The 19,417-nt window shown below is 47.6% G+C and overlaps 1 protein-coding gene across 1 annotated transcript in view; it reads right to left on the bottom strand.

The window, feature by feature from the left end:
- Positions 1-19,417, bottom strand: part of CLPX (caseinolytic mitochondrial matrix peptidase chaperone subunit X) — a 51,292-nt gene that overhangs the window by 23,813 nt on the left and 8,062 nt on the right. Inside the window, exons 2-5 of the mRNA XM_056866109.1 lie at positions 13,479-13,639; positions 12,171-12,288; positions 5,562-5,716; positions 1,559-1,718 (exon numbers count right to left, since the gene is read on the bottom strand). Of these exons, the coding sequence (XP_056722087.1) occupies positions 1,559-1,718; positions 5,562-5,716; positions 12,171-12,288; positions 13,479-13,639 (594 nt within the window). The remainder of the gene's footprint in view (positions 1-1,558; positions 1,719-5,561; positions 5,717-12,170; positions 12,289-13,478; positions 13,640-19,417) is intronic.

Here is a 19,417-nt window from a genome sequence, read left to right as displayed (position 1 = left end):
GCAGAAAAAAGATTCCCCACCCCTGTCCTAGAGGCACCTGGTTGGCCACTGTGTGAACAGACTGCTGGACTTGACGGGCCTTGGTCTGATTCAGCAGGGCTTTTCTTATGTTCTTACGTCTTTTCAGACCATGGCTGCCTATGTCTCCAGAGATCCCTCTGTACTATAAATCATCCTTTCTTAACAAATTAAAGTTGGAATTATTGTCAAGTATATCAAAAGCTGGACTCTTAGCTGGGGAATACAAAAAAGGTTGGCATGCAGAGAATGCCTACACACCTTGGCTCTGCTGTCATTATAATTTTATTAATGAACTCAGCTGCATTAATAATAATAACCCGGAGTGAATTATCCAGGGTTTGGGATATTAGGAATAATCTTAGTAGTTCCTATTAATTGCTCTTACTATACACGTTTGTTATGGCTAGGACAAACCTCAATGGAACAATTTCTCCAATGGGAACATATTAGAGCAGGGCTCAGCAAATCCCAGGTGCCAGGGCACCCAGAAATTTCACTGCAGCACCTGGTATTTTCAGCAATGATTTGTTTTAGTGTCTCTGAGAGATCTTAAGTAGAAGGACAAAGAATATTCCTCATTTCATATGAGAATATGTTTTCTTGTATGACACAAAAATGCATGAAATTCTTGACAATGCTTTACAACATTCAGTGGTAGCAGATCAATTCACTTCTTAACCAGCTGCTTTCCACACTGAGATTCAACTAAATGGAGCTTTATGAAAATAATGAAACGAGAAACTGGACAGATGTTAGGTTGCGGTGAGAAGTTAGCTTTCTGTTGTGGTGTTAAAAAACAGGGGCTGTGGCTCAGTGGTAGAGCATCTGCATGGCATGCAGAAGGTCCAAGGTTCAATCCCTGGCATCTCGTTAAAGGGACCAGGCAAGGAGGTGAGGTGAAAGACCCCTGCCTGAGACCCTGGAGAGCCGCTGCTGGTCTGAGTACTGACTTTGATGGACCAAGGGACTTTGATTCAGTAGAAGGCAGCATCATGTGTTCATATTTATTTATGCACTTTGCCGCAGCTTAAATTAAAAATATGAGAAATTGAGAATAGCTTTAGATTAGGTTGTGTGGTAGCGATAATTAGAAAATACAGCCATTGCAATTAAAAAACCTGAAGGCTGAAATATGCGACTGGCTTCTAAATTTTTAAGGCTGGCTCCCACAATTTGTCAAGGCTTGTATTGGCCCATTTCAGACCTTGGGCCAGAAAGTTCACAAGATCTATTTATTCCAGCCCCTGCCTAAAAGAACTCCATTTTCTGGTTCTTACCCATTGGCAAAGTTAAGGTATTAATGCAATGTAACCATCTAAACAAAATACACAGCTGGTATTTTGTTAAAATCCAACTGTGTTAGTCCAAAGTTCAGGCAGAAGGAACACAGCAGGCCTTATTGGTAACAGCATTCTTTTTCTCATGTAGGCAAACCAACAGCACAGGAAAGCCAGAGTGTGGGTCATTTAAGCGCCCCTCGCACCAAGCAAGAAGGTACAAACAAACCTGCATGTATACTATAAAATGATCAACAAACCTCTCGGTGTTAAGGATGTCTGCTTTTCGACCTCAGCTTGCTGCCTCAGATTAGTTGGGATGTTGTTGTAGATTCTCTTGTAATGATTGTACACAGCGACCGACAGCACCTTCTTGGCAAAAGACTGGCCGACTACGTATTTGTCGAGGTAGTTATAGATCTGGCAAAAGTAAAAAACAAAAAACTAATCAGTACCTAGCCATCAAAAAGTGCATAGTTAACACACGTTAGGAGTATGGGATTGGACACTGCCGACCCGCTAAAAAGCTCAATATTTCCAGTATTGAATTGGCAACATACATTACCATGAAAGTCGCTCCTAATATTTCACCCCGATTAGCCTTCCTGCTGAAAGGGAAGCGTTTCTGCGGCTCTGCAGGTGGCACGCTCGCCCTTTAAACTAGGGGAAGGGGCTGTGGCTCAGTGGTAGAGCCTCTGCTTGGCATGCAGAAGGTCCCATGTTCAATCCCCGGCATCTCCAGTTAAAGGGAATAGGCGAGTAGGTGATGTGAAAGACCTCAGCCTGAGACCCTGGAGAGCCACTGCCAGTCTGAGTAGACAATACTGACTTTGATGGACCAAGAGTCTGATTCAGTAGAAGGCAGCTTCATGTGTTCCTGTGTTCAAAGGGCCAATATTTTCCATGGGCAGTAGACTTGGCCTCTGGCGGCCAGGGCTACTGCCCATGGGAAATAAAGGCCAGAGGCAGCATGCTGTCGTGGTTAAGAGCGGCAGACTCTAACCTGGAGAACGGGGTTCAATTCTCCACTCCTCCACACAAAGCCTGCTGAGTGACCCTGGGCCATTCACAGTTCTCTCCAAACTCTCTCAGCCCATGCGGAGGCAGGCAATGGCAAACTACCTCCAAACGTCTCTTACCTTGAAAACCCTATGGGGTCACCATAGGTCAGCTGTGACTTGACAGCACTTTCCATCACCACAAAGGGGCCAATGTGCTGCATGGACTAACTGGAATACCCTTCTTCTCCTTCCCAGCTCCTGCAGCCTGCAGGTGCTTCAAAAATTACATTGCAGTTCTAGAAAGGGCATCGCTATCATTTTCACTCACTTTGGGAGGTATCGATTTCCCGCAATATTAAAAGAGATTTTTTTTCCAGACACAACTTTCTGAAAGTTTTTGATACAGAATTAAAACTGTTGTTTTTGAAGTACGCACCCCTAACACATATTACTAATTCAAGCTCACTTATATAGCAGCAGCGGAAAGCAACTTAGCTAGTAGTAATAATAATAAATTTTATTTGTATCCCACCCTCCCCGGCAAACCAGGCTCAGGGCGGATAACATTATGTAAAAATGACAAGGATGATCAGGGGGCTGTAGACCAAGCCCTACGAGGAAAGACTGTGGGAGTTGGGAAGGTTTAGTCTGGAGATGAGGAGGTTGAGGGGGGACATGATTGCTCTCTTGAAGTATCTGAAGGGCTGCCACTTAGAGGAAGGAAAGCTATTCCTATTGGCAGCAGAGGATAGGACACGCAATAATGGGTTTAAATTGTGGGTAAAGGTACAGGCTGGATATTAGGGAATTCTTTTTTACAGTAAGAGTTGTTCGACAGTGGAATCAGCTACCTAGGGAGGTGGTGAGCTCCCTTTCACTGGCAGTCTTTAAGCAGAGGCTGGACAAGCAATTGTCAGGGATGCTCTAGGCTGATCCTGCCGCATTAAGCAGAGGGTTGGACTAGACGGCTTGTATGGCCCCTTCCAACTCTATGATTCTATGTGGACAGAATGGAGCAGTTGCAGAGGAGAGCGATGAGGATGATCAGGGGCCTGGAGACCAAGCCCTGTGAGGAAAGGCTGAGGGACCTGGGAATGTTTAGTCTGGAGAAGAGGAGGTGTAGGGGAAACGTGATTACTCTCTTGAAGTATCTGAAGGGCTGTCACTTCGAGGGGGCAGGGAGCTGTTCCTGTTGGTAGCAGAGGATAGGACCCGCAATAATGGGTCTAAATTGCGGGCGGAAAGATACCAGCTGGATATTAAGAAAAAGTTTTTTACAGTGGGAGTACGGTGAAATCAGCTACCTAGGGAGGTGGTGAGCTCCCCCTCACTGGGAGTCTTTAAGCAGAGCCTGAACAACACTTGTTAGGGATGCTCTAGGCTGATCCTGCATTAAGCAGGGGGTGGGACTAAATGGCCTGTAGGGCCCCTTCCAATTCTATGATTCTAACATCATGATTACAATTCCATAAAACAAATACAACAAGTATAACCGAATTTAAAATTCAATAAATACAATATAATAAATACAGTTCCACCTCGATGGCACCAAAAATCTCCACATTAGGAAGGATGTTATCCAGGGTGCTCATGCCTCCATGCCCCTTTATCAATGTCTTGTAATCCGGGGGGGGGGGGGGATGGAGACGGAAAAAGTCTAGGGGAAGGAATTTTAAGTGAAATTTAAGGACAGGGAAGGAAAGGGAGAGGAAGGGGAAGAAAGAAGGAACAAGAGGAAAAGAGGCTGGCTCTGTGTATCTTACCATTGCTGCCCTCAACCATAAGCCTGGCAGAACATCTCTGTTTTATGGCCCTGTGGAACTGAGTTAAGTCCCGCAGGGCCTGGGTCTCATTTGACACAGAGTTCCTCTAGGCTGGGGCCACAGCCGAAAAAGTCCTGGCTCTGGTTGAGGACAGCCGGACACCTAAGGCGAAAGCCACTTCAGGGTTTTCAGGTGAGCCAAAATCAAGAGGCACAGATTTCCCCCACCACAACTGCCTCCGTTTAACGGTGAGCAGGTCTCCTCTTTGCATGCTGACAATCCAGGGATTTTAAAAGTGGTCGGGGGCTCTCCCCCTCTACATTTGAAATATATGTAAGCATACTTCCTTATTAAGCCTAAACTTATGTTACTGCTTTAACAAAATAAAATACCTCATGTATAACCTAGCTAGCATATACACTCCATTATATGACATATTCACAAAGTTACAAATGCCTGTTTTCTACACTTACAGTTGCAAATGCAACCAGTACTAAAGAGGGAGCAAGAGAGAGGCTGCCTGCTGTACTTTCTGCGACCTTAGCACACTTATCTTAGTTTTTTCTGCCTGAGAGGCAGGAGAAAACAGTTGAAAATAGAAAACACAGTTTTTGCAATAAACAAAAGAAGTTGCGTTATTCCTCTCATCCAGTCACAATAGGACTAGTAGCATATTTAACTAAACTTTCTAACGTTTTGAAAACACTGACCTATTCATCAGTGTATTATTATCATACAATTGTATCATACTGACTGAGGCCAAAGTGAATCATATTTAAACAAATATGTGCTTGACAATATATGTTGTATGTATCAGCAGTATCTTAAACTGCGAGCCATTCATAAAAATATTCATACTGCGCATTCTGAGTGAGTAAACACAGACTTTAAAAGTATTTCACTCATCTCCACAGTGAAAGTATTTCATACAAGTTCCCTCCCAAATTTCTAATTTGTTTCCACTGGAAAAAATGAAAGGGAGTAGGGTGAGAGGGGATACATATGAACACATGAAGCTGCCTTATACTGAATCAGACCTCTGGTCCATCAAAGTCAGTACTGTCCACTCAGACCAACAGCAGCTCTCCAGGGTCTCAGGCAGGGGTCTTTCACAACACCTACTTGCCTGGTCCCTTTAACTGGAGATGCGGGGATTGAACCTGGGAATCTTCTGCATGCCAAGCAGATGCTCTACCACTGAGCTACAGCCCCTCCCCAATCTTCAGAACGTTTCAGTTCCCACCCCCCATATCTTCACATCTCTAATCACCTTTCCTCTTGTTAAGTTGGCATCTTCGCCACAGAATGCTAAAGGCTTTTAAACAAACGCGGGCTTCGCAAACAAAATCTACGACAAAACGTCATGAAGTTTCACAAAAATGGAATAGCAAAACTGTAACCCTCCTTCTCTTTTTAGGCTCAGGGGAGTGAATGCTGTCCTGTCAAATTAACAGAGACGGGTGGGAGGGCCACCCCACAAAGCAGCAAAAGCACGGTACTTTTTTGGGGGGAGGCGGGGGCTTCTGCTGGAAAGCCAACTTCACAGCTTCGGCGGCCGACTCCGGCTCTTTGACGATGCTCTTCTTCGAGTCTGCTTCAGACAGCACGACGAAGAAGTGGTGACATTTTTCACATTTCACAAAGCGGGTAGAAGCTGTAAGAAGCATTTAAAAAGTACTGGTTAAGCATTATCTCACAGCAACAGATACATCTACAGCATAGGGGATGGACACAAGTCCAGTGAACTGGTCCACCTCCTATTTGTTTATGACAAAGCAGCCTTTAAACCAGGGGACAGCCTTTAAACAATCAAATAGGACATGCTCTAGGGTCTCAATATTACCATCTCCACATAGACATACACATTCTTTAGATGGAAAATCTCTATATCTTCCTTCAAGAATTGCCGAGGGCAGCATATCGTACCTTAATAAAGTGAAAATCCTATGATCAGGGTTATCTAGATGCTTAATGTAAGGCATCAAAGCTATCTTATTTAACATGCCTGGATCATAAAGAAAGCTCTTAACTCTATTCAAATCATGCTGCCTTTCGATATCCAGAATCCTTTTGATGTCCTGTTTATGCCTGAGCATAGTCCCTAGACAGGAGAAATTGTTGTGATAGGCCATGTCCCCCCCACCCCTCATATTTCTGATCACTTCTGAAGGGGAGACATCGGGGAAGACCTACAAAGAGGCATTAAAACTCCCTGCTTCTTTTCCAAGTTGCCGTCGTACACGTGGCCAGACCTTTAGAAACCAGCTGTCTCTACACCCCAGTTTTGTTTCTGGTAAAAAAAAAAAAAAAAGGTAAAGGTCCCCTGTGCAAGCACCGGGTCATTCCTGACCCATGGGGTGATGTCACATCCTGACATTTACTAGGCAGACTTTGTCTATGGGGTGGTTTGCCAGTGTTTTCTCCAATCGTCTACTTTACCCCCAGCAAGCTGGGTACTCATTTTACCGACCTGGGAAGGATGGAAGGCTGAGTCAACCTTGAGCCGGCTACCTGAAACCAACTTCCTTTGGGATCGAACTCAGGTCGTGAGCAGTACTGCAGCTTACCACTCTGCGCCACGGGGCTCTGTTTCCGACAAGGGGGGAAATGTGCCAAGTAAAAACTGGTCAATTCACTTAAATGCTGCTTGGGCGACCACCAGTTCTTGGAAATAGCTAGAAACAAACATATGGGTGTACCTTTGCTAAGAGTGGCATTTCCACAGCCAAGACGGTAACTTTGTGGGTATTGTTAATTAGATTGCAGAGTCTACTCCTGCAAAGAAGATTCAACCTACACACATTCTTGTTGTAGCTGAAGAAGTGAGCTGCAACTCACAAAAGCTCAGACCCTGGCAGAAATTTTGTTAGTCTTCAAGGTGCTACTGGATTCTCGCTCTTTTCCACTGCTACAGTCCTCCAGAGGCAAAGTAGGAAGGCAGGCAGGTAGAGAGGGAGTGAGACCAACAAAAAGGGGAAAAAATGTACCAAAGCTATTGCTTCTCCTTTCCGTGTAAGGAAACTAGACAGCCCTCTACAGCAGAGGTTCCCAAACCTCCATGGAGCACTTGGTGCCCCACGAAACATCTCCTAGTGCTCCAAAAAGAGATTGGGAAGAAAAATACTATTGTCATTCAGTTTAGTATATCGGTGCTAGATGAAAATTAGTGCTCTGTGACAAATTTCTCCCCTGAAAAGTGCTCCACGACTCAAAATGTTTGGGAACCTCTGCACTACAGAAAAGACAACTATTAGATGCAAAGCTATGTTCCAGGAGGCCAGACCCAACTCCTACAGCTATCCTGGAATGCCCTCGCACTTGAACTGCATGACTTCCTTGGCATAATAAGGTTAGCCACGTGAAAGACACTGCTCCAGACCTTTGTACCCTTAAAGGCGTTTTAGAAACAGATTACACGGACAAATACCAAGCAAACTTACTTCTGGCGCACGGCAACCAATGTGTCACACAACCCGGATAACCTACAAGAACCAATGTGTCAGCTGTTTACAGCGTGGTTACTCCACCCCCCCCACACACAAACACTGGGAGATTCTCGATCAACAGGACAACATGGTTTTTACATGTGCATAAATCAACAGATTGTTAATGCATTGCTATACCATAAGTAGAAGAAGAAGTTGGTTTTTATATGACGACTTATTCTACCACTTAAGAGAGAATCAAAGCTGTGACTACAATCACCTTCCCTCCCCCTTCCCTCCTCCTCCCCACAACAGACATCCTGTGAGGTGGGTGGGGCTGAGAGAGCTGTGACTAGCCCAAGGTCACCCAGCTGGCTTCATGTGTAGGAGTGGGGAAACAAATCCAGTTCACCAGATTAGCCTCCGCCGCTCATGTGGAGGAGTGGGGAATCAAACCTGGTTCTCCAGATCAGAGACTACCAACATCTGATTTGCTACACTCTCACGCACACTTAAAAAAAGTTTATCTGGTATAAACAAATTGGGATTTCTGCTGGAGCCCCCACCCCAGCAGAAATTGCTCTTTGTGCCATTTCCCATCCCAAGAGTGCACCTAAATGTTCACAGTGAGGATAAGAGAACTATCCCCGCATATGTGCCAGAATTCTGCATACTTGCTAAAAGACTAGTAGTAACCACTCAGAAGAAGAAGAGTTGGTTTTTATATGCCAGCTTTCGCTCCCATGTAAGGGAGACTCAAACCGGCTTACAATCACCTTCCCTTCCCCTACCCACAACAGACACCCTGTGAGGTAGGTGGGGCTGAGAAAGCTGTGACTAGCCCAAGGCCACCCAGCTGGCTTCATGTGTAGTGGGGAAAGAAATCCAGTTCACCAGATTAGCCTCCACCGCTCATGTGGAGGAGTGGGGAATCAAACCTGGTTCTCCAGATCAGAGCCCACCGCTCCAAACCACCGCTCTTAACCACTACAGCACGCTGGCTCTCGTTAACTTGGGCAAAGAAAATTAAAGGGGTTTTAACAAGACTGCAATGAACACAGTAATGAGTATATTCTAAACTTTAAAGGGACTTCTCTAAAAAAAAAATTAAAGATGTGATTTAATCACAAAAGCTTGCGGAGTTTAACGGGGATGCAAAATACAGGAGAAGTGGACCACGCCAAAGACAGAACAAAAACAAAACAACTCCCCCCCAGTAAGAAGTACTGCCCCATGGCCAATAAAAAATGAATTAAATTGTTTTTCATCCCACTATAACGATATTCTTTTGATTGTAAGGGGAAACTAAATTTTAACTAAACTTCTCATGCTCAGTTAAAATGCTATGGTCTGCGCTAAGCCATAGTTTAGAATTTAAACCGTATAACAGAAAAGCCATGGTATAGAGCTGCTGGTCATCTTGTTGTCATAGCATCTGAAGAAATGAGCTGTGGCGCATGAAAGCTCATGTGGAAATAAATGCTGTTAGTCTTTAAGGTGCCTCCAGTTCACCAGATTAGCCTCCGCCGCTCATGGGGAGTAGTGGGGAATCAAACCTGGTTCTCCAGATCAAAGTTCACCGCTCCAGACGACGACACCATGCTGGCTCCCAGTAAACCATAAATATATATATATAAATACAGTTAAAACACATAATCAAAACCACAGTCGTCTAACTATAATAATAAAGTGGTGCCTGAACTATACCCGGAACGTGGCGACCCGGTTCTCCAGATCAGCTCCACTGCTCTTAACCACTACAACATGCTGGCCTTCGATCACAGCGTGTAAGACAAGTGTGTTAGACAATCTGCAAAATCTTCTACAGGGACTGCAGCGATGACTTCCAAAGAAATGCCTTTTTGTGCCATACAGCCACTACTGACAATGATGCTAACTACAGAAGCAAGATGAACAGATGCATGTATCAAAAAAATTCCCTCCATATGCTGCTGTGCTTGTTCAGATGCAACAATTGCCTTCAAAGTTACACAACTGGAATGATTTTCTGTAAAATGCATGCAGGGGCTTGGAAAGATACTTCAATTTCCTCTCTGACAGCATCAGATTTTGAGAGGCCAAGCCCTCTGTACAGCTGCAAAAATATTTTCCTTCTCAAATGCCCGCAGGTGAATGTTTGGGGCTGGCCTGCAGATACACCTTCCATGCTCAGATACACTTCCAAATTTGTTATTTACAAATAGATTTCAGGGCTGATTCAATGCAAAGGAACCAACAGAAACTGATTTCCGACTTGGCACTCCAAGGGAACATGAACACCCACAGGATACAGAGTTAGGGAGATCTGGGTTTGAATCCCCGTTCAGCCAGAAAGTCAACTAGTCACCCGCACTCAGCATAGCCTACCTCACAAGGCTGTTGGGAGGATAAACAGGGATAACTGCCCTGCGTTTCACTATGAGTTCCTTGCAGGAAAAGTGGGAGGCAGTGCAAGAAACAAATGAATGGAGGTAGCAGTCATCCCCTGACCTGGATGGCCGAGGCTAGCCTGACCTCATCTTGGAAGCTAAGCAGGGTCAGCTCTGGTTAGTACTTGGATGGGAGACTGCCAAGAAATACCAGGGTCTCAACGCAGAGGTAGGCAATGGCAAACTACCTCCATTCAAAATATCGTCGAAGGCTTTCACGGTCAGAGTTCATTGGTTCTTGTGGGTTATCCGGGCTGTGTAACCGTGGACTTGGTATTTTCTTTCCTGACGTTTCGCCAGCAGCTGTCCTTCAGTGTTACTCCTCTGAAGATGCCTGCCACAGCTGCTGGCGAAACATCAGGAAAGAAAATACCAAGACCACGGTTACACAGCCCGGATACCTCCGTTCAACTTTTGCCTTGAAAACCCTACAGGGTCAACCCAAAAAAGGGAGGGGGGAGTAAACTCAACCTAAAAAGTTGAAACAAAAGGGTTGAGCTAAACAACGCTAAAATAACAACAAATATATGTTTTAATAGGATGCACAGTATAAGTAAAAACACAGGGCCTATACTGTAAGCTAACTATTCCCAATAGATCAATACACATAACACACACAGTTAATGTATATCCACACAATGACCAAACTAGGACCAGACGCATTTTGGCCTCACGTGGGCCATTCTGTCTTTAACACCTGTTGATGTCTACACATCCTTAGGAGCCTGATATTATATACAAGGTGTGAGATGTGAACCATGTTCTAATATACACGGAATGAAATATTTTTACAAAAAGTCACATAAAATAAAAGGGCTTTTATATTCCCCCCCCCCCTTGTATTATGAAATTAAATATGTTAGGATGTGTTGTATATCATAATTTTATTTATGACCACGGTGGAAGGCCTATGTGAGGCCAAAACGTGTCTGGTCCTAGTTTGGTCATTGTGTGGATATACATCAACTGTGTATGTGTTATATCTATTGATCTATTGGGAATAGTTAGCTTACATTATAGGCCCTGTGTTTTTACTTATACTGTGAACCCTACAGGGTCACCATGTCAGCTGCGACTACGGCACTTTCCACCACCAGCAGGCCCGCTGGAACCCAGTTCTCTGCCTCCTCTAAAATTTGCTGGCTCAAACCAGCTTAATACCGCAGCAGATTGGCTCTTTCAAACAACTGAAATAATCTCCTTGCAATATGGAGGGACCCAAATCTTGATGATGCAACATTAGTTATCAAGAAGGAAGTCACAGCCTGACCGTACTTTCCAGACTTGTCGAAAGTCGTCTGTTGCAAGAAGGAGTGCTGAGTCAGTATCTCCAATGTCTGGGTGGGAACCCGTTTCCAATTGCTGAGGAGGGAAAAGGGTGTTGAGGCAGGACTGGCAGTTATGCCTAGCTAGAAGACTCATCTGGCAATTATGCCTAGCTAGAAGACAAAACCCTGCTTCTTGAAGTTCACTAACCTCTCATGGAAGTAGAGGAGCAGGCACCACAAAGCGAGTCAAACCAGATTCTTCTGAAATTAGTATGGAAGAGGAAAGGGCAAACCAGTTTTCCCCTATTTATGACAAACAACTGCCCAACGCACAGGCTTCCCAGATCATAGAATCATGGAAGGGACCACCAGGGTCATCTAGTCCAACCCCCTGCACAATGCAGGAAATTCACAACTACACCCCCAGTGACCCCCCCCCACTCCATGCCCAGAAGATGGCCAAGATGCCCTCCTTCTCATGATCTACCTAAGGTCATAGAATCAGCATTGTTGACAGGTGGCCATCTAACCTCTCTTTAAAGGACAGGTGTCCTTCTGTCTCTCTCACAAACACAAACCAGACTGCGGCAAATCAGGATTTCTACAGAACACACACAGCAAACATTTCAGAAGCGTACTTTGCTCCCTGCCCACCACTAAGCTCCGCACTGCTTGCATCTGGTGCTGAAATGGTTGGGGGTATCCCATAATTGGGCGGACCCAGGGACAATTTCAAGACCCACAGATGTACCACAATACCACAAGATAGAAACTGTAGTGGCGTGCAGTGAATCAGTGCTGTATGTGGTTACTCCTTTCAGGGGAATAATCTTCCACTTGTTCCAGAATCTACATGCATATTTACACTGGGAATGAAACTTGTCATCCAGAAAGCAATGATGATAATAACAATAATCTAATTTGACAAATCTTTTAGCCATTTCACTGAACGGGAACCTAGAGAATCCCCCTTTGCCACAACTTACACACAAAGGTCTCCACGTGTGTGCACAAGTCACCGCATTTTGGGCAACGCAACTGGTTTCCACCTTTGCCGGAGCTTCCAGAACTCGACTTTTTACTGCTGCCTTCACCAATCGGTTTCTAATGGAAATGAATAAAACACGACTTTAGAGTCAGACTACCAACATCTGATTTGCTACACTCTCACGCACACTTAAAAAAAAAAAAAAGCTTATCTGGTATAAACAAATTGGGATTTCTGCTGGAGCCCCCACCCCAGCAGAAATTGCTCTTTGTGCCATTTCCCATCCCAAGAGTGCACCTAAATGTTCAGTGAAGATAAGAGAACTATCCCCGCATATGTGCCAGAATTCTGCATACTTGCTAAAAGACTAGTAGTAACCACTCAGAAGAAGAAGAGTTGGTTTTTATATGCCAGCTTTCGCTCCCATGTAAGGGAGACTCAAACCGGCTTACAACCACCTTCCCTTCCCCTACCCACAACAGACACCCTGTGAGGTAGGTGGGGCTGAGAAAGCTGTGACTAGCCCAAGGTCACCCAGCTGGCTTCATGTGGAGTAGTGGGGAAAGAAATCCAGTTCACCAGATTAGCCTCCGCCGCTCATGTGGAGGAGTGGGGAATCAAACCTGGTTCTCCAGATCAGAGCCCACCGCTCCAAACCACCGCTCTTAACCACTACAGCACGCTGGCGCTCATTAACTTGGGCAAAGAAAATTAAAGGGGTTTTAACAAGACTGCAATGAGCACAGTAATGAGTATATTCTAAACTTTAAAGGGACTTCTCTAAAAAAAAATTACAGGTGTGCTTTAATCAGAAAAGCCTGTGGAGTTTAACGGGGATGCAAAATACAGGAGAAATGGACCATGCCAAAGACAGAACAAAAACAAAACAACTCCCCTCAGGAGCAAATGTGTAGTAAGAAGTACTTCCCCCTGGGCCAATAAAAAATGAATTAAATAGTTTTTCATCCCACTATAACGATATTCTTTTGATTGTAAGGGGAAACTAAATTTTAACTAAACTTCTCATGCTCAGTTAAGATGCTATGGTCTGCGCTAAGCCATAGTTTAGAATTTAAACAGTACAACAGGAAAGCCATGGTATAGAGCTGCTCGTCATCTTGTTTTCATAGCATCTGAAGAAATGAGCTATGACTAACATGGCTGCCCCTTTACAATCATCGCTGCTGGAGAGACTCTTTCCAAAAGAAGAGAGCGTAAAGTCAAAAAGTGGCCTAACAATTTCAAATACTTTTAAAGTTTTGAGGAATCTCAAACTTGACTTTTTAAAAGAGGGACACCTACATACCTTGCCCCCATCTCCAGAACCATCTTTGCCCGCGCCGTCTTTGGAAGCAAAGTATGTCGGGGTTTCGGAAAAAGTTCTAAATGGAATATTTCTTAGAGATCGAGTTTCAAATGTCGCAATTAATCCCAAAACAGGAATGCGAGAACGGCCACACGTAATACCTAGAAAGGAAAAAAACTCATTATTTTGGCTCATACCATAAAATAATGACGGCATTATAAACCGTCTAACCACAAGCCAGAAATGGCCTTTTTATTCAGGGCTTAGATCCTAGTGTACCTTATTTCCATGAATGCTGTGACTTCTGCCCATTTGGAGGATTTTCTTTCTGCACAGCAATCAGTGAAAAAAAGATCTTGCTGCATGCAGCTTCCTCTCTGCATGAGGATCATGGCTTTTATGATCAAGGGATAAACCGAAGTAGCTGGACTTTTAGCAGATTTTCAAACACATTATAAGGCTTGCTACATGAACACATGAAACTGCCTTATTCTGAAACAGACTCTCGGTCTATCAAGGTCTGTAAAGTCCAATTTAGAGTTGCTATGGCTCTCTGGGGTCTCAGGCAGAGGCCATTGACATTCCTTGCCGCCTGGTCCCTTTTAACTGGAGATGCCGGAGATTGACCCTGGGACCTTCCGCATGCCAAGCAGATGCTCTACCACCGATCCACAGCCCCACTCCTTAAATATAGGCTGGGTGTGAGGGTCTCTGTCTTTGTGTCTCTGCTTTCCATCACCTGCTGTGTTATCAGTGAACTCGTAAAAGCAGTTCACACCTTCTGGTCTCAGGCGCCAGGCCTGATGGCCCATGTATCTTCCCCCCCCCCCCGCTGTTCTTCCTGCCAGTACTCCCTCAGGCCGATGCGGCCTTGGAAGTGTGATAGCCGCCCAGACTTCCTGGGATCTGTCTGATGTTTTGTATTATGCCAAGCTTGTAACTTCCCATAACAATAAGTGTGAACCCCAGTGCCCCAGTGCCCTGGAGTCAATATATTCTGTAAACCCGTATAGCCCCTCACTTGCAACTTTCTACCTGTGCCTGTCTCATCTCCTGAAGGCTTCAATAAATCGATTGTTTCTGTATCAACGTCTGAGCAACTGATTTGGAGAAGCAAACTCAGAGAGGGGGATCTCTCACATTAAGTTGCAAGTCCTTGCCTCTCGGACTGCAGCTGTACCGCTTTGGACAGAATGTCAGCCGACGAGGACACCACCCCTAACCCCGATGCCCCCAAGGAACCGGACGAGCCGGAGAAGCCGGACCCTAAAGAGGAGGGAGCCAAGCCAAAGAAACCGAAGGGTCGCGCCCCCGACCAAGATCGGGACGGACGTCCCCGGGGGCTCACTTATTGGCTGGACTCTCCCAAGGGCTGGTCGCTCTCGCGGACTGCGGCGAAGGATCGCCGGTTGGCCTTCCCCAGCACGGGACTCGAAGGGGACCCGGCCCGCAAAGAGGCCCTCATGGAGGAAGAACGAAAGCAGTGGCAGGAAGACCGCCGGGCTATGCAGGAACAGATGGAGATCATGCAACGCGTAATGGGTGAGATGGCCACGACCCTAGATGCGCTGAAATTGCAACCTCCAGCCGGTGCTCCCCCAGACGGGGCGCCAGTAGTTCCGCCCGCAACCCCTGCCCCCCCGGCCCGTCGGGACCTGAAAGTCACGTATGACGGGTCGGGAGACCAGTTGACCTTTTTTATGGTCCAAGTAGACATTTTTATGCGGGAACAAGGCCGAACCTTCGTTTCTGAGGAGTCCCGGGTGCAGTACGTGGCTTCCTTACTGCAAGGGGAGGCGGCTGCCTGGATGGTGTTGCAGTATGAACTCCGCTCGCCGGTGCTGCGAACCCTGGACGAGTTCATGGTAGCACTCCGAAACCGTTTTGAGGACCCGACTCTAGGTGAGCGGGCTAAAGCCTCCCTGATGCAACTGCGCCAAGGGACTAAGTCGGTGGCGCAGTATGCAAGTGAGTTCCAGTCACTGGCTAGCCGAATTCTGGACTGGAGTGAGGCTACCTTGGTACAATGTTTCAGGGAGGGTCTCAACCCAGACCTCCAACATTGGGCCTTCATGCAAGGGAACCCCCCGGATGTGGAAGGTTGGGTTCGCCATGCTGCTGACATCGAGAATCGCAAACAACTCCTGAACTTGTCCAAGCAACGGATTGGGCGAGACCCCAGGCCCCGGGGTGACCGTGGCCGGGAACTCCGGCAAGGGGGTGGCGGGGTCCTCTCGGCCGCGGAACGCCGCAAGCGGTTCGAGGCCGGCGTCTGCCTGATCTGCGGGGGAAAGGGTCACTTTGCATCGCAATGCCCCTCTCGCTCAGGCCGTCCGACCCCTCCCCGCCAAACCCAGGCCGAGCCGACGAAACCGGCCGCCGACAGCCAGCCTCGCCGCAGAAGTGGACCACTGAGCCGGCGCTCCGGCGCACCCTCCGCTCTCCACGCACGTCCCCAGGATGGGGCATCCGACTCTACGGTCCCATCGGGGTCCCGGATTACAAATACCGTCTTTGATTCGGACGGCTCCCCGGAGGCCACTACCCCGTCCCCCTCTTCCAGCGAGGAGGAAGAGTGGGAACAGCCGGCAAAAAACGCCGTCGGTCTGCTGTAGAGGGGGCTCCGCAGCAGACCGTCCCTATCGTTGTGCAAGGAGCTCCACCGATGGTAAGCGCCCAAGAGGACAATGTATTTGTGCGTGTCCATCTGTCCCTACCCAAAGGGGGTCCCCCGTTAGAGGTCCCCGCGTTGGTCGACTCGGGGTGTGCCCGCACCATGATAAATGAGGAAACTGCCAAGAAGTTGGGTGTCCGGCGCAAGCGGCTTCCGGGACCCCTCCGTTTTTCCCAAATGGACGGGAGTGACTTTAAACGGGGCCCGGTGACCCACAGAACTGCAGCCGTGATTATGTCCGTGGGGGAACATTGGGAACGGTTGTATTTCACTATCGCCCCTATTGTAACCCCTGTGGTGTTAGGGATGAACTGGTTAAGGGGGCACAATCCCTCCATTGATTGGGTTAAACGGGTGCTTTCCTTCCCCGAAAACCCCTGTGGGTTGCATGACAAGGAACGGGTACTCAGGACTCCAGCCGCCGCACTGGTAGGGTCCCCCGCCCCAGTCTCTCCTCAATTACCCTCTGAGTACTCGCAATTTACTGATGTTTTTGATGTTAGAGAGTGCGACGAACTGCCTCCCCACAGAGAAACGGACTGTGCCATCGAGATTGTAGGGGAAGGCAAACTGTCTAAGGGAAAGGTTTACCCCATGAGCCCTAGTGAAAAGACAGTGTTGCGAGACTATCTGGATGTCAATCTGGCGAGGGGTTTCATACGCCCCTCCAAGGCTCCTTATTCAGCCCCAGCTTTCTTTGTAAAGAAAAAGACGGGAGATTTAAGACTGTGTATTGACTTTCGCAGACTGAACGCAGTCACCCAGTCTAATGCTTACCCCCTCCCTCTTATTCCTGACCTTCTAGCACAATTAAAGGAGGGCCGAATCTTCACCAAACTGGACTTGGTAGAAGCCTACCACCGCATTCGCATCAAAGAAGGAGACGAACCCAAAACGGCCTTTTCCAGTTGTTTTGGGATGTTTGAGTACCTAGTCATGCCGTTCGGACTTTCGGGGGCTCCGAGTGTCTTTATGCAATTAATTAATGAGGTTTTGCATGATTTGCTGTTTCGGGGGGTGGTGGTATTTCTCGATGACATCCTTATTTACTCTGAAACCATGGAAGACCATGTGCGCCTAGTGCGAGAGGTGCTCCAGCGGCTGCGGGAGCACAAACTGTATGCTAAGGTGTCCAAATGTGAATTCCACCAACCCTCCATTACATTTCTGGGGTATGTGATCTCCCACCAAGGGTTGGAAATGGACCCCGCCAAGGTCCAGGCAGTGCGGGACTGGGAACCCCCCACTACCCGCCGCCAACTTCAGCAGTTTTTGGGGTTTGCCAATTTTTACCGGAACTTCATTCCTAACTTTGCCCAAGTTGCGCTTCCCCTCACTGCCCTGTTGCGTACCAAGGACAAGGGGGCTAGCGCCGCGCTTCCCTCAGCCCGTTTGCAATGGTCCCCCCAGTGCCAGCTAGCTTTTGAACGTTTGAAGCTACTTTTTTCATCCGAACCCGTTTTGGCTCACCCAGATTGCACCAAGCCTTTTGTGGTGCAAGTGGATGCCTCGGATGTAGCCATGGGCGGGGCCCTATTGCAGAGGGATGAGGGGGGACGGTTGAGACCATGCGCCTACTTCTCCAAGAAGTTTTCCCAGTCTGAAATCAACTGGGCCATTTGGGAGAAGGAGGCAGCAGCGGTCAAACATGCCCTTACCATATGGCGACACTTCTTGGAAGGGGCCGAACTGCCATTCGAAGTGTGTACCGATCACAAGAATCTTGAGGCCCTCAAGGGGGCTAGAAAACTCAATGCCAAACAGGTTCGGTGGGCCCAATTTTTCGCTAAGTTCCGGTTCACTCTCAGACATGTCCCTGGCAAAGAAAATGCCCTAGCCGACGCTTTGTCACGACTTCCCCAGTATCGCAACGATTTCGATCGCCCAGTCGACTCCCTGTTCACTCCCGAGCAGCGAGGGGAAGTTCCTAGCTTAGCCGTCACCACCCGGTCCCAAGCCCGACCACCGGAGACCCCCCCTACACTCAAAGGCATCCCGGAAGCCTTCCAACAGCGACTCCGGGACGCCTCCTTGCAGGAGGAGGAGCATCATCTCCTCCCCACTGGTCTGGAACGTACCAACACTTGGTGGGTGCAAGGGGGGAAACTGTACGTCCCCTCCTCTCTTCGCAAGGAAGTATTGGGACTTGTACATGGTGCCAGGCTAGCGGGTCATTTTGGTTTCATAAAAACGCTTCACCTGGTTCGAAGACAATTCTGGTGGCCCGGTATGAGATCTGATGTAGAGTTGTATGTGCGCAGCTGCCCCACCTGCGCCACAGCCAAGAAACGGATGGGAAAACCCCCAGGGCTTCTCAAACCGCTTGAGAGCCCCTCCCGTCCCTGGGAAGTCATCGCCATGGATTTTATCACCGACCTACCTCCGAGTCGGGGAAAAACGGTTCTTTGGGTTATCACAGACCTCTTTTCCAAACAGGTTCACTTCGTTCCATGTGCAGGCCTTCCTTCAGCCCAGGGCTTAGCTAAACTGTTCATCACACACGTCCTCAGGCTACACTCGATCCCGAGGAAGGTCCTCTCCGACCGGGGGGTCCAGTTTGTTGCCAAATTCTGGCGGGCCTTCCTAAAGTTAATGGGAGTGGAAGAGCAGGGCCTTTCTTCCGCCTATCACCCCCAAACGGATGGTCAAACAGAACGAGTAAATGCGGTGGTAGAATGTTATTTGCGTTGCTATGTAAATTTCCACCAGGACGACTGGGTCGACCTGCTGCCATTTGCCGAATATGCGTATAACAATGCGCCTCATTCCTCTACCGGCTTTAGTCCCTTCCAAGTTATATACGGGACGGATTTCGGCCCTTTCGGTTCTGCCCCCGTCTCGCCAGAGCTCCAGTCTACCCCTGACCTTCAGGAGTGGATTCAGGTGGTTAAATCCACCTGGCCATGGTTGCTCAAAAATCTGGAAAGGGCAAAAAGCAAGTACAAGGAACAAGCAGACAAACACCGGTCTCCGGGATGGGAACTCAAGGTGGGGGAGCAAGTCTATCTGTCCACCAAAAACCTCCGCTCTCTTCGCCCCTGCAAAAAACTGAGCGACCGTTATGTGGGACCTTTCCCCATTACCAGAGTAATCAACGAGGTTACTGTGGAACTGGACCTCCCAAAAACTCTGAAAGGAGTCCATCCAGTCTTTCATATAAGCCTCCTCAAACCCTATGTGGCAGCCCCCCAGTTCCACCCCCCTCCCGCACACGAGATTCCTACCGTAGTAGGAGGGGACACCCATTTGGAAATATCCAAGGTTT

The sequence above is a fragment of the Euleptes europaea genome, chromosome 20, assembly GCF_029931775.1.
Source record: "Euleptes europaea isolate rEulEur1 chromosome 20, rEulEur1.hap1, whole genome shotgun sequence".
Lineage (NCBI taxonomy): Eukaryota > Metazoa > Chordata > Lepidosauria > Squamata > Sphaerodactylidae > Euleptes > Euleptes europaea.
This window is presented reverse-complemented; position numbering and strand designations above follow the sequence as displayed.